Source organism: Hordeum vulgare, chromosome 7H (assembly GCF_904849725.1).
Source record: "Hordeum vulgare subsp. vulgare chromosome 7H, MorexV3_pseudomolecules_assembly, whole genome shotgun sequence".
NCBI classification, from domain to species: Eukaryota; Viridiplantae; Streptophyta; class Magnoliopsida; order Poales; family Poaceae; genus Hordeum; species Hordeum vulgare.
The window spans coordinates 149,810,500-149,823,822 of record NC_058524.1 but is presented as its reverse complement, the minus strand read 5'-3'; the positions used below and the strand labels follow the sequence as shown (position 1 = coordinate 149,823,822).

Genomic DNA, 13,323 nt, shown 5'->3' with positions numbered 1-13,323 from the left:
CATTAAATTTCCATTGCATTGCATTATGTATACAATTCGTGATAGTAATGTAATTCATTCATTCTTTTTTTTTAGTGAAGTATTTGCTAGAACTCTGTTGGGCGTCCGCGTATATATACTCTGAAGTCTGAACTTGATCGGATCCTTTCAGTTTCACTCTACCCGTCGCACTCGGGGCAATCATACACAAAGAACAAGGGAGTGCGGAGGAGCCCGTCCGGAGCCCAACATGGAGGAGGCAACACTGCTCCCGAGCAGCTCGGCGTGCGAGGAGATCGGAGGGGATGAGAGCTTGGCGGTGGGCGACGAGGTGAAGAGGCAGCTGCGGCTGGCCGGGCAGTTCATCGTCCGAGGCCTGATGCAGAATCTGATCCAGATGATCTCCGTGATGTTCGTAGGCCACCTCGCCGAGCTGCCCCTCGCCGGCGCCTCCATGGCCAGCTCCTTCGCCGCCGTCACCGGATTCAGCCTGCTGGTACGTATCGTTCCGCGTGGCTATTCTCATCTATGCCGTCCGCCGACTTCAAACAAGATACTGGAGGGAGGTTCTGTATACGTTCTCTCTTTCCTGGACCTCCTGTTTCATCTTTCATGTTAGTTCATTCGACACGACACCCTCATCATATTAAAACAGGGAAGTCGCCACTCACCAGATCAAACCACCCAATTATTCATCTTTTCTTATATCTCTATCAAAATTACAAAAGAAGGAGAAAGCTCTCACATACAAACGTTTGCCCGGGCAGTTGTATTGATGAAGTGACGGGGCTTTTCATTTGACGCATGAATGTGTTCTTCAGATTTTCCGTCACTAGCTAGATCTTCGGGCAATTCCAACGCCAATCACATAATCGACAGTAAATGTTCGGACGGACGGTTCAGACAATTTCATCCAAAGGGGTTGGTTGATATAAACTGTCTAGAGCAGTCCGACATCTAAAACTCTGCAATCCGACATGAAACTGGTGGTGGTTTGTAGGAGCCCGGATGACCGACTCCGATACCACGGACCTACCCAAAACCAAGCTGCAGCCGACACATTCTCACAGTCCTGGCACTCCTCCTGCGCTAAAGTTTGTTCATGAGTGTCGCGCTAGCATGTACTCCTTCAAACGCTTTGTGCAAAAAGGGAGAAAAAAGGAGGCCGAAATTGTAGGTCTCTGGTACGGACAGCCGAACTGATGACTTTTGTCGATGGATATATATAATTTATTGAATATCATATGCTTCAAGAAGTAGTTGCATTTGTTTGCAACTATTTATTAAATCTATGGTTGATTATTATAGATCAAAATAAAATTTGTCAAAAGGAACACTCCGAACAAGTACGGACATTTAATGACTGGAGTTAGAGCATCTCTAGAAGGGGAAAAAAATCCTATGAGACCAGGTCTCATAAGCAAGCATGTGAGACCCTACTGGATGGTTGACACGTGGTATCTCTAATCGTAAAGCCTCTAATTCCACTTTCAGTATCTTTTGATTCCCGAGTACATATTCCTGATTGCAATCCTAGGCTTGTTTCATGGGCTTCAACCGGTACCTCACTCCAAAGAATTAGGTTTTTATTTTTCTCGGCCACGTCCATGGCGGCCACGCCAAACGACTTTGGCGGCGGCGACTGCACAACACGACGTCGTGATGATTTGTCGTTCATGACGGCACTGACCATGCAGAAGGACCTCATCACCGAATCAGACTGCTCATCCATGGTGGCTGTACGTCATGTTGTTGCCCCGACGGACATCATGTTCCCTGCAGGCGTGCACCAAGGCGTCATGGGGGACGACTGGACCGAGTCCGTGTTGGTGGCGGCCATGCGGCAAGGTGTGGAGGACTGGCGGATGAAGTCCACGGCGGCGGGGGCTGTACGATACTGCACCCATACGACCACATCCATCAGAGGAGAGGACGATGCCGGAGTGAGCAGAGTGCATGTGAATAGCCATGTGCTAGCTGGGTTGATCAATTCCATAATTTCCATGCATGCATGCGTGCTTATTCATGCCAGCCACTGATAATCATGTAGAAGTCTGATATTAAGCCAAAGCATAATATCATATGTTGTAGAATCAAACTTGAAAGTGATTAAATTGATGATGTTTGGCATTATGTAGTTCCAATGCCTAGAAGGATAGGAAGTATGCAGCTAGGCAAAAGTATAATATCAGAAATTCTACAATCAAACTTGAATGTCATAAAATTAATGATGTTTGAGATTATGCAGATCCGATGCGTGGAAGGACATATGGTATTTTCCGAGTCTATGTCCATGAATCCAACATTGATGGCGACAAGGTATCCACAAGTGTTGCGTCCGGTATCGACGAACAATGCAATGTGCGAGTCGAGTCGTGAGCGTATGACGCCAAGAAAAAGCAATGACACGAGCAATATGTTTACCGATGATACCGACAAGGATTTCATCTACGTTGACAAAGGAGAGGAAAATTGTGTGACTGATAAGGTAAATAATACTACATTAAATTCTAACCTTTTAGTATAAAAAATGTATTGACTTTTTTGAAATATTATACTACAATGCTGGTGGGAGTTGGTGTATTTCATGATTGTAACGGGATAATCCAAATGCATCTTCAAATCAGATTGTCCCAAAGGAAGGATTGTGTTTTCATTCTGAAGAAGAGGCATACAAGTTATATAACGCATATGCTAAAAAGAAAGGATTCAGTGTGAAGTGGACACATTGAAAAACGAGAGCAGATGATACCTTATGTCCTAGGTATTTAGTTTGCAGCAAGGAAGGAGTGAAAGGAAAACATAGCACACATGAGACGAGGAAAGAACGAGCTTGTATGAGGACATCTTGCAAAGCTCGTGTTCAGTTCCATATTACCCCTGCAGGTGTTTGGATGATTCAGAAGGTTATCACTGAGCACAATCATCATATGATATCTCCGGACAAGGCACGCATGTTAAGATCACAACGAAAGCTTCAAGATGTCGATAAAGAGATGATCAACCACGTGAGGTCAGCAGGAATACGACCATCAAAAATATATAATTATTTTGAAGAATGGTGTGTAGGAGCAGAAAAATGTGTCTTTCTTGGAGATGGATTCCAACAACTTACAAGAGAGCGTATGAAGTATTTGGAAACAAAGGATGTCCAAACTCTCGTGGAGTATTTAAAGAACAAATAAGCGCAAGATCCATCATTTTTTTATGCTGTGAAACTTAATAAAGAGGATGGCCATTCAATGAGTTAACGGAATTACCAACAAGTCTAACTGGACCTTCACAATTTTTCGTAAGCATATTAGTTAATGTTTGTACCGACCCTAGCCGCCTCCCCCTCCCCCTCCCCCTCCCTTCCTCGCCGCCGCTTGAGGCAGCCGCCGGGCAAGCCCGGGGCGCCAAGGATGGTGGCGGCGGGGCCTAGGCTGCCCTGCCTCTGCATGCGGAGTCCCGGATCTGGAGCGGCGGCTCCATTGACGAGGCACGGCAGGCTAGCAGCCGTGCGGGAGGTGGATCCGGCGTCTCGGACGCGCGGGCGGCGGGATCCAGTGGTCGCTGGCGTCCGGCGACGGCTTCTGCAGTGGCCGGTGCGCGCGATCTAGCACCTCCCCTCCTTCCATGTTCGGCGTGCGGGCCAGCCTAGTCGGGCCACGCTTCCTTGGATTGCCAGTTTTATACAGGAGGTGCTGCTAGTGGTGGGGATCTAGTTCGGGCGAAATCCCTGGTCGGCCATGGTCGGCCGCGTCGACGGCGACGCCTGAGGGCGCCGTTCCCCTCCTTGGAGGCGTCGGTATGGACTGATCCCCTCACTTCCCCTTCCCCTAGGTCTTCCGGGCGAAAGCCTTAACTTTGTTGGGCGGCGGCGGCGCTCACGGCGTCGTTCCCTTCTTGAAGGCGCCGCTTTGGAACCTTGGGGCTGGGTGGCGCTTGTGGGTGGTGGGCGACGGCGGTGGTGCGACCCTATCCTAGCATGGATCTCCGTCCTGCTTGGAGATGGACTCGCGTAGGTGGAGGTCGTCGTTTGGCGTCATGATGACGTCGATGGCGGAGGCACATGCCAAGGCTGGTACCTCAATCTGATCTGAAGATGGACCAGTGGAAGATGGCGGCGACGACACATGTGAGTGCGTCGGACCGGTTTGTACCCCGGACCCGGTATGTGGCTCGGTCAGGGTCTCCGGCTTTAGATGTTAGGCTTAGGTGAGAGGTCTGGGTATTTGGTCCAGCTTGCACCCCTTCATCATATGGATAGGAGTAGCGGCAGATGTTGCCAAGATGGTGGATTCAGGCATATTGTTGTACTGTTTTGTAAGGTCCTCGAGAATAATCAATAAAATGGCCGCATGCATCTCCCAGATGCAGAGGCCGGGGGCCATCCTCCTTTTCTAAAAAAAATATAGTTCATATTTTGTCATTGTGTTATAATCAATTTCATTCTTTTTACTGAAATAGGGGTCATCGAACCAGAATGCTTCTTTTCAAAATATTGCTCCATCGTCGGCTACATCCATGTTGTTTGGTGATTATTCTGCGTTGTATGCTCCATCAACTATTGTCAAAACATTGTCACAGATGACCAAAATGCGCTCGAAGACGTGGCCCTAACGCTAAACAGACCAAAATTAGCTCACCGGAGCTCGTAGGGTGCGACCGTGCCGTCGCTGGAGTGCATTCACTCCTCGTCGGAGTCGTCGTTGACGTAGATGACGACAGATTTCCCCTTCTGGCGCACCTTGGCGGCCTCCTCAAACTCCGGCGGTGGCGAATCGGGAGGCGCAGGGGCCGACACGAGACCGTGGCGGATGTCGAACTCCTCGGTCTCCCGCTGCAGCAGCGACGCCGGCACCGGGAGCCCCCTGCCCGTCCACTTATGCGACGACCGCTACCGCGTGGCGTCGGCGGCGACGCACCTGCTGCAGATGCGGAGGAAGGGCGTCCATGGCGAGCGAATCGGGTGACTGGAGCTAGGGAAGGGAGGGGAACGGCGGTGACGAATTCGGCGGCGGAGATGAAGGTTTGGCCCCGCAAATGGGAGCCCAAACGGCTTTTATGCATACCTCCCGCGTACATTTACGGATTCGCGGAAAACGTTTGCAGGTCGGCCTGCAGATGCGAAGTCTGCTCTGCGCAGCAAACTGGATCCGGGCCGCAAACTCACCGTAACTTTACAATTTTTACGTTTTTGCAGTATCTGCTAGAGATGCTCTTACATGGCTTTCACACAGTTAGGCAAACGCGTCTGGATGTGTTCCTGAACATTTTAGAATCTGCATTGGCTACATTGGAGTTAGCACGCCACACAACCACCGGATCCTTGCACGATGAATTCGACGGCGGAGATGAGGGTTTGGCCCCGCAAATGGGAGCCCAAACAGCTTTTATGCATATCCCCTGCGTACATTTGCGGATTCGCGAAAAACATTTACGGATCGGGCTGCAGATGCGAAGTCTGCTCTGCGCAGCAAACTGGATCTGGACCACAAACTTGCTGGAACTTTGCAGTTTTCGCGATTTTACAGTATGTGCTAGAGATGCTCTTACATGGCTTTCACACATTTAGACAAACGCGTCTGGATGTGTTAGTCAACATTCCAGAATATGCATTGACACATTGAAGTTTCTCTTAGGTGCGTAGCACGCCACACAACCATCGGATCCTTGCACGATCGCTCATCCCAGCCTTGCAAGCTCGCAACAGTGTGTTGTCTCATGAACCGACCAATTGGATAATAACCTGTGATTTTAAATTTATTTGGACCACTAGATTAGTGGGTGACGACTATTTTGCTAAACAGATCTAAATTTTGATGTAAAAAGTATTTAGTTTACTTAAATTTGGCCATGTTCATCGCCACTGCATGTGGCCATATCGGGGGCTCCAATTTGGCGTGTTCAGCGTGAGGAAAACTTCCTTGCCCCAACGCGCCATCCCTCGTGGGTCAGCCCCATGTACATCACACAACGATTGACTTTCATGCGAAAAACAAAGAAGTTAAAAAAATCACAAAAAATGAAATTAAAAAATGTTCACGGATTTTTAAAAAGTTCATCAATTTAGAAAAGTTTATAGAACTTGAAACAAAGTTCATCGAATTTGGAAAAAGGTCATCAACTTGAAAAAACAGTTCATTGAATTTTATAAATTTACCTATTTGAAAAAAAAATAGGTTTGAAGATTTTTTTTATACGAACCAGAATAAGGTTCATCAAAAAAAGAAAAAAAAAGAAAAAATACACAAATAAATGCGTCGGGTGGGCTTTGTGGTAACTGCTACGCATGTTGATGCAAGAACTTGCGGATTCGATTCACTCATGGAATCACTAATTAAGAAGTATTATTTTTAAAGATCACTATCACCTTTTTTGGATCGTAAGAAGTGACGCATTGCATACGTGTCATTTGTCGTAATCTGAAAGTTTTTTTTTCGTACATAATTATTTTAAAATATTTTATCTCTTAAACCGTGTGTTCAAATCTCGAACCGTTTTCATCATTGAATTTTTCGCGGCGAGATCTTCTTAACTAGATCCCATGTTAATAGGTTTTGACAAGCTTTTTTCAAAAAAAGGAAGAAACAAACAGATGAAAAAATTATGTCTCTTGCGAGAAAACGCGTTTTTCTATTTCCGAGAGGCATGACGGTGCCTCTCACGGAAGAAAAAAATTCGTTTTCAAAAGACACGACCGTGCCTCTCGCCGAAGCACATCAGTGCCACTCGTGGAAACAAAACCGAGGCTCTCATGAAAAAAAATGTTTTTTTGTTTTTAAAAGGCATGACCGTACCTTTTGAGGAAGCAAATCCGTACCTCTCGAGAAACGAAAAAACAAAGGACGTATTTTTTTCGTTTGTGAGAGGCGGAACCTTACCTCTCGCGAAAGCAAAAGCGTGCCTCTTGAAAAAAGAAAAAATACAACATATTTTTTTTCCGAGAGGCACCTTGGCGGAAGCAAATCTATGCGTCTCATGAAAGAAAAACCATGCCTTTTAAGAAAAAATGGATTTTTTTACCGAAATATCATTGGAAAACCGACACACAAAAAAACTCGGAATAAACTTATTTAAAAAGCAGAAAGCATGTGCAAAAAGAAAAACTGGACGAATCGTCTTGAACATGACAAGTAATGATGGTTAAGAATGCGCTAAATGACGGCGTCTAAAGGTAACCCTTGAAAGGCTCCCAAACTCATCCAGCGACCATTTTGTGCAGATTAAAAAAGCAGAAAAATGCAAGATGGGCTAGCCAAACGCGTGATGGGGAGGGGAGTGTGCGCCCATTTGTAAAATTATATATTAACAAACGCCTGACGGCTAAATAAGAATCCGGAATAAATCTCCGAAAACACGTTAGAGCCATATATTGTCAGTTATGGGGACCTACTAGTTGGTGAACGTTTCTTTGAAAGCCTCCCAACGATCACTCCTAGGTGCCACCACTACGCACGTACTCAGCCACCAGCCATGTGCCGTGTTCTAAGCGTTTTCTTCGGATTTTATTTCGCACTTGTTTTCGACTTTTTAGTTTATTTTTCCTGGTTCTTTTAGTGTTTCGGTTTTTTACTTGTCTTTCTTAGCTTTTAGACGAACAAACACGTTTTCTTTTATCTTTCTTTTTCGGAAAGCACAATTTTGCTTTTGCGAGAGACACGGATTTATTTTTGCGAGAGGCAAGACCATGCCATTCGGAAAAGAGAAAAAAAGTGTTTTCTGTTTTTTTCTTTTCGTGAGAGATATGGTTTTACTTTCGCATGAGGCCTGGATTTATTTTCGCGAGAGGTATAGTCGTTCCTCTCGAAAATGAAAAAACGTGTTTTCTTTTTTTTTTTTGCGAGAGCCATGGTTTTTTGCTTCTGCGTGAACGCGGGAGACACGGCCGCGCCTCTCGGAAATGAAAATAATTATTTTCAGTTTTTTTTGCGAGAGACACAGGTTTGCTTTCGCGAGAGGTACGGCCGTGTCTCTCAAAAACAAAAAATGTGTTTCTTCTTCCATGAGAGGTACGGTTATTTTGCCCGGGCTTCTCGTGAAAAAAAGTTCGTCAAAACCTATCAACATAAGATCTAGTTTTGAATTTCGGACGTGAGAAATCCAACGGTGAAAAAGGTTCAATATTTAGACGCACGGTTAGGAGATAAAACATTTTAAAAATAACGAACCTACGAAAAAGGAGAAAACTATCGGGTTGCGACAAGTAGCATACATACAATGCATCATTTGTCGCAACCTGAAGAGGTGAAAATGATCTTTAAAAAAAGTATTTCTTAATTGATGGTTTGGCCAGTTGTGTGGCAGAGTTCTTTCTGGCCTCTAGCAGGTGTCCTACTCGACCGACCTTTAGTGTAGTACCTTTTTTCAGTTTTCCACTATTTTGCACTTTTTCGATTTTCATCTTTTATTTTCCTTGTTGCTCTTATTTTCTTCCTTTTTGCGAGAGATATTTTTCATTTTCCTCGGGTTTTTTTTTATTTTCAGTTTTAATTCAAAAAATGTCACAAACAGTCAACATTTTATAAATGTAATATGCTCTTTCTTTAAATAATAAACGTTTATTTTATTTTATTAAATATTAGAAAGGCCTCATGTATATTTGTTTGAAATGTTTGAACATTTTTTGTAATGCAACATCTTTTTTAAGGTATAAGCATTTTTTAAAAGTTGATTGAACATTTTCTTTACAATGCATATACATTTTCTTAAACGTGCGATCCACACTTTTGAAAACATTATTTCCTCTTATCCGTATTAATTACTAAATTAATGATGATTAATATTGAGTGAAAGGAGTAACAGTTTTCATAATATGTTTATTTAATATATTTTTATATATAAATATATGTACAAGTTTCTGGTAGTATGTATCATATTTTAAGCATATTTCTTTTTACGTACAAATATGCACGTATTTCATAAATATATAATAAAACTATGGTTCACTTTCAATTATTCATGTAGTATCGTAGATATGTATATGAACATAATAAAAATAATAAAATAGTGTACATACTATCACATGGTAATATATGAGATATGAGAGTAATTACATCCGGTAGTAGGAAGTATACATCTTACCGCCTAAAGGTAGTTATCTCATGTCTCATATACTATGGTGTGATAGTATATATACTACTTTATCATTATAAATATGTTGATATATTATATACAAGATATTTTAATATAAGTTAAATTAAAAATTGAAAGCTGACCTGTAATTTTTATTATATTATATTTGTGATGTAAATGTGTATTTGTCCTATATATATATAAAGAGTAAAGTCACACATGCCGTGTCATCGAACATGTGGTTAATGGGGCGGACCACTAGTAGTTCTCTGTAGGTGACACGGTCTCCACGTCTAGATGATGTGTTGTGTGTCTAAGGATGTGTTTGCTGAGTTGAGCATGACTAATTTAGTAATCTAAATTTTATATTAGTTTACAGAGGGAATACTTCTCATGCAAAAAAAGGCCTTTCAATCATGCTGAGTTGAGCATGACTAGATAGGTGCAGCGTCGTTAAAAACAAGATAGTGTGCATGCGCCCCGACACTCAAAAAATGTTCAGAATCTTAGAATTTGTTTAAATTCTCAATAAAGTCTAGAGTTTTAAATTTGTTTAAATTATCAAAAAAATGTATTTCAAAAAGTTATTCAAATTTCAAATTTGGTTTAAATTCTCGAGAAACAGAATTCCAAAATGATTTAAATATTCAGTTCTAAAATGTGTTTAAATTTTTCTTACCGTTTTCCAAATTTTGTTCAGCACTTCAAAAATTCAAAATTCAAAATTGTTCAAAATGTCTAAACACATGTTGGCTGCCAAACGAAGTCTTAGCTCAACATGTCTCAGCACATATATAATACGGAGTACTTCGCTATCAAACAACAGCAAATATATATACTCAATATATCTAGAGTTAACATGCCTAAAAGGGAAACAACAATACTATGTTAGAAACCGTTACCAAACACACCTTGACTTCTTTCACTCTTTCGGCACACACTCTCGCGGAAGTGTATTGATGAACAAGAAAGCCATCAGGTACAAATACTCGTCCGGGCTGTTGTATTGATAGTGATAGTGATGAGTGTCTTTCCATCTGACGTATGCATGTGCTCTTTGGTTTTTCCGCCGCGTTAGATCTTAGGACAACTCATCTAATTGATGGCAAATGTACTTTTAGCCACCCAACGTCATTCATATAAAATGTTCTGATCGGTTCCGACATTTGAGATTCGGCAAACCTACACCAAATTGGTAGAGATTTGGCACAGTCCGGACATCCGCCCTATTGGACTCCGACACCACATGTCCCCCCCTCCCCTCGCGTCGCCCCTGCTCGGGCGACTTGAGTGGGACGAAACCCTAACCGTCTCGGCTTTCCTTCCTTTCCTCCCTCCCTCTGTCGTCGTCGAAGGACGTCGTCGGCTTATAGCCCGGGGGCCTCCTTCTCTTATGTGCCATGGGGATGGTGCAGAGTCCTGCGGCGTGACAAGGCGCGACCGATCTGGCCTTGGCGACATGGTGGCCAGCTCTGTCTCGGGCGGCAATGGCCGCAGGCGCGGCGGCTACTAGATCTGCGGCGATGGCCATCTGGCTTCAAATCGACGGCGACGACATGAAGGGCCTGGTGGACGGATCGGTGCCATGCGTGATCTATCCTCTAGACAAATTTGATCTGGCTAGTGCGGCCTACTCATTGTGTGACGGCTCAGATCGGTGACGATCCATGCACACGATGTTTGATGGAGGTTCGCCAAGCGGATCCGGATGAAAATCTCGTTTTCGGCTTGCTGCCAAGACCAACGATGGGGGCACTCTCTTATGGCGTTACTTTCTTAAATGCATTACCATGGAGAAGCTCCAAATCTTTAGACGCTACCTTCGAGGGAAACCCTAGATCAGTAGATCAGATGATGGTGACGCTTATGTGTCGTTTCCCTTGGGGGCGTCCTTTTTGGATGTGTGCACGGGCTCAAGGGACCGTTGAACGGTTTCTTTGGCGGAGCAGTGCTTCATCTTACACACTAATGGTGGTGGATCTGGGCGCCATGGCGCGGTGGAGACTCGGTGTCCGATGCGTGGAAATGGACTCGGGTAGGAGGATGATGTTGTCTGTCGTCATGGTGGCGCCGATGGCAGAGAGGTCCAACAATGTCGGTGCGTTAGATTCTTCTTTGAAGATGGATTGGTGGAAGACGGCGACGACAACACATGAGAGTGCGTCTGACCGGCTTGTACCCCAAACCCATTATGTGGCTTGGTTGAGGCCTCCGTCTTTAGATGTTGGGCTTTCGTGCGATGTCTGTCACAATTGTTGCTAAGATGTTGGCTTCAGATTACCCGATATACTATTTTATAAGGTTTTAAGAATAATCAATAAAATGGTTGCATGCATCGCTTAGATGCAGGGGTAATCCTCTTTTAAAATAATAATAAATAAATCCGACTCCAACATCAAATTAGCATGTACAACTGCTTTGTGTAAAATAAGAATTAAAAAAAGGCCGAAACTCGAGGTCTTTGACAAAGACAATTCGACCGGGGCCTTATGGGAACCGGGGCCAATGGATATATAAAAGTTAATTAACATATTATACTTATAATCTTAGTTGTATTTGTTTGTAATTATTAAAATATATAGTGGGATTGTCAGTTTACATAAAACTAGCACACGGAGGCGCGGTGGCACGCCACACCTGAGCCTAAGCCTGTCGTTAGCAATGTGTTGTTGCTCATATTTGTTATTGATAGTTTATCGATTTTGGCAAGTGAAGCAAGAACAATATAGGAGATAATATGGATCATTTAGTCTAGTACATGACTTGGTGGCATACATGATAAATAAAATAGCACAATAAAGTGTTGATTTAAGAGGGTAATATTGCATAGCTAAATGGTGTATGGATGTAGATAAAGAAAAACATGGTGAAATATATCATGGCCTTTTTGCACTTCGGATTATTTGTTCTTGATCTTCATGTTTTTGCGTTGTTTTCTTTTTTCTTTATAAGGGAGTATTACGGTTACCAAACTGTTTGAATTTTGGGTTTATACTAAACTGTGCATTTTAATTCAGTTTATGAAGTTATCGGGAAGTTGCTTCTGAATAATCAACAAATCAATGAGATTATCACAAGAAAATGTCCTTGCTTTCAATACTTTTCGCCAACCTTCATGGTTGTATCTCCCCCATTTTCTTTGCACACAGAAGCGAGGCAAATTATTGAACATTCATGATATATTTATGATGTTGCGCACAACAGAACCCACGAAGTGCATATTGGCCTATGTCTGTTGATTTTTGTTTTGTCTGTGAACAGGCCTTTGTACGTTGATGACTGGTACATGCATATTTGAATTGATAGTGCAGATTCAAGTACAAAAACAACTCCAGCATTATGCCTCTGGTCTACATTAGTGATCTCTGTAAAACTTGTTGTGTTACATTGACGTGGATATCTGAAGGGGACACTTGGTGCACATCAATGTTGAGAGACTTTTATCTATGGAGGATGAGTTGTGTGTCCACCTGCATGGTTTGTACCGCTAATGAAACAAACACTTATTACTAAATACAAATACAATGGTTAATTATCGAAGGGTGACTCAAATCACTGGAGATTTGTGTTTAAAAGAATGATTTTGATTGAAAGAGAATCACTTATTCTTGTTGAAAAGACATGTATGTTTTATGGATAGAAATATTAACATCTAATATAAGTGGTGGTGTTTCACATAATTCATGTTGCGAAATTACTCAGCCAATCATGAACCCGCATCCTCCTTCTTCGGATGCCATGAGACAGGCTCCTGCGCATTGGTCTATTCATGCGCCGCCTTTCCTTGATGCGGGTCGAGTAGCCGGTGCTAGCACAATGAGGTGGTAGTCGTCGAGCAGCGACTTCTAGAAAGGCGGCGATGTGCTACGGTGACGCTGGAGCGAGATAAAGAAGAACGGAAAGGTGATGGGCGTCGGGGCGCGTGCTAGGGGTGGTGAGCGACGTGGATGAGAGAAGTGGTTGTGGTGAGCGATGAAGATCAAGAAACTATCGAAAATTAAAATATCTAGTATGTCAAATCGGTGCAAATGGACCATGTGTCGAAAGACGTGGCTTTTCGAAGACTATTGTTTAAAAAAAGCCAGGTGCAAGGCAAAGGGTAAAAGAAAAGAGAATAGTTTATGAAGACTTACTCAAAGCAGTGGTCATCTAAATAAACATGTGTTGTTCTAACGTAAATCGCTCAGGAAAGGAAAACATAAGAAAGGTCATCTGAGTTTGAGCTCTGTTTTTTTATTTGTTTGTATCGATCTTGTTGGATGTCATCTCAGTGTAAAAAATTGC

General features: G+C 43.2%; 1 protein-coding gene across 2 annotated transcripts; it reads left to right on the top strand.

Annotated features, from left to right (window-relative positions):
* Positions 1-162: 162 nt before the first annotated feature.
* On the top strand, positions 163-3,201 carry LOC123412336. 2 transcript variants are annotated; one of them, XM_045105291.1, is made up of 3 exons: positions 163-475; positions 2,228-2,467; positions 2,607-3,201. In XM_045105291.1, exons 1-3 carry the CDS (start codon positions 230-232, stop codon positions 2,709-2,711), a joined length of 591 nt encoding a protein of 196 aa, XP_044961226.1. In that variant the 5' UTR covers positions 163-229; the 3' UTR covers positions 2,712-3,201. The 2 variants fall into 2 exon arrangements, with proteins under 2 accessions (XP_044961226.1, XP_044961227.1); XM_045105292.1 differs by lacking the exons at positions 2,228-2,467; positions 2,607-3,201 and adding an exon at positions 1,677-2,090.
* The last annotated feature ends 10,122 nt before the right edge of the window (positions 3,202-13,323 follow it).

What these genes read in the sequence shown, in the direction of transcription:
- LOC123412336 (XM_045105291.1), top strand. Translation starts at nt 230, where the DNA reads ATGGAGGAGGCAACACTGCTCCCGAGCAGCTCGGCGTGCGAGGAGATC. An exon ending in TCACCGGATTCAGCCTGCTG is followed by an intron (nt 476 to 2,227) that starts GTACGTATCGTT and finishes GAGATTATGCAG; the next exon opens with ATCCGATGCGTGGAAGGACA. An exon ending in AAAATTGTGTGACTGATAAG is followed by an intron (nt 2,468 to 2,606) that starts GTAAATAATACT and finishes TCTTCAAATCAG; the next exon opens with ATTGTCCCAAAGGAAGGATT.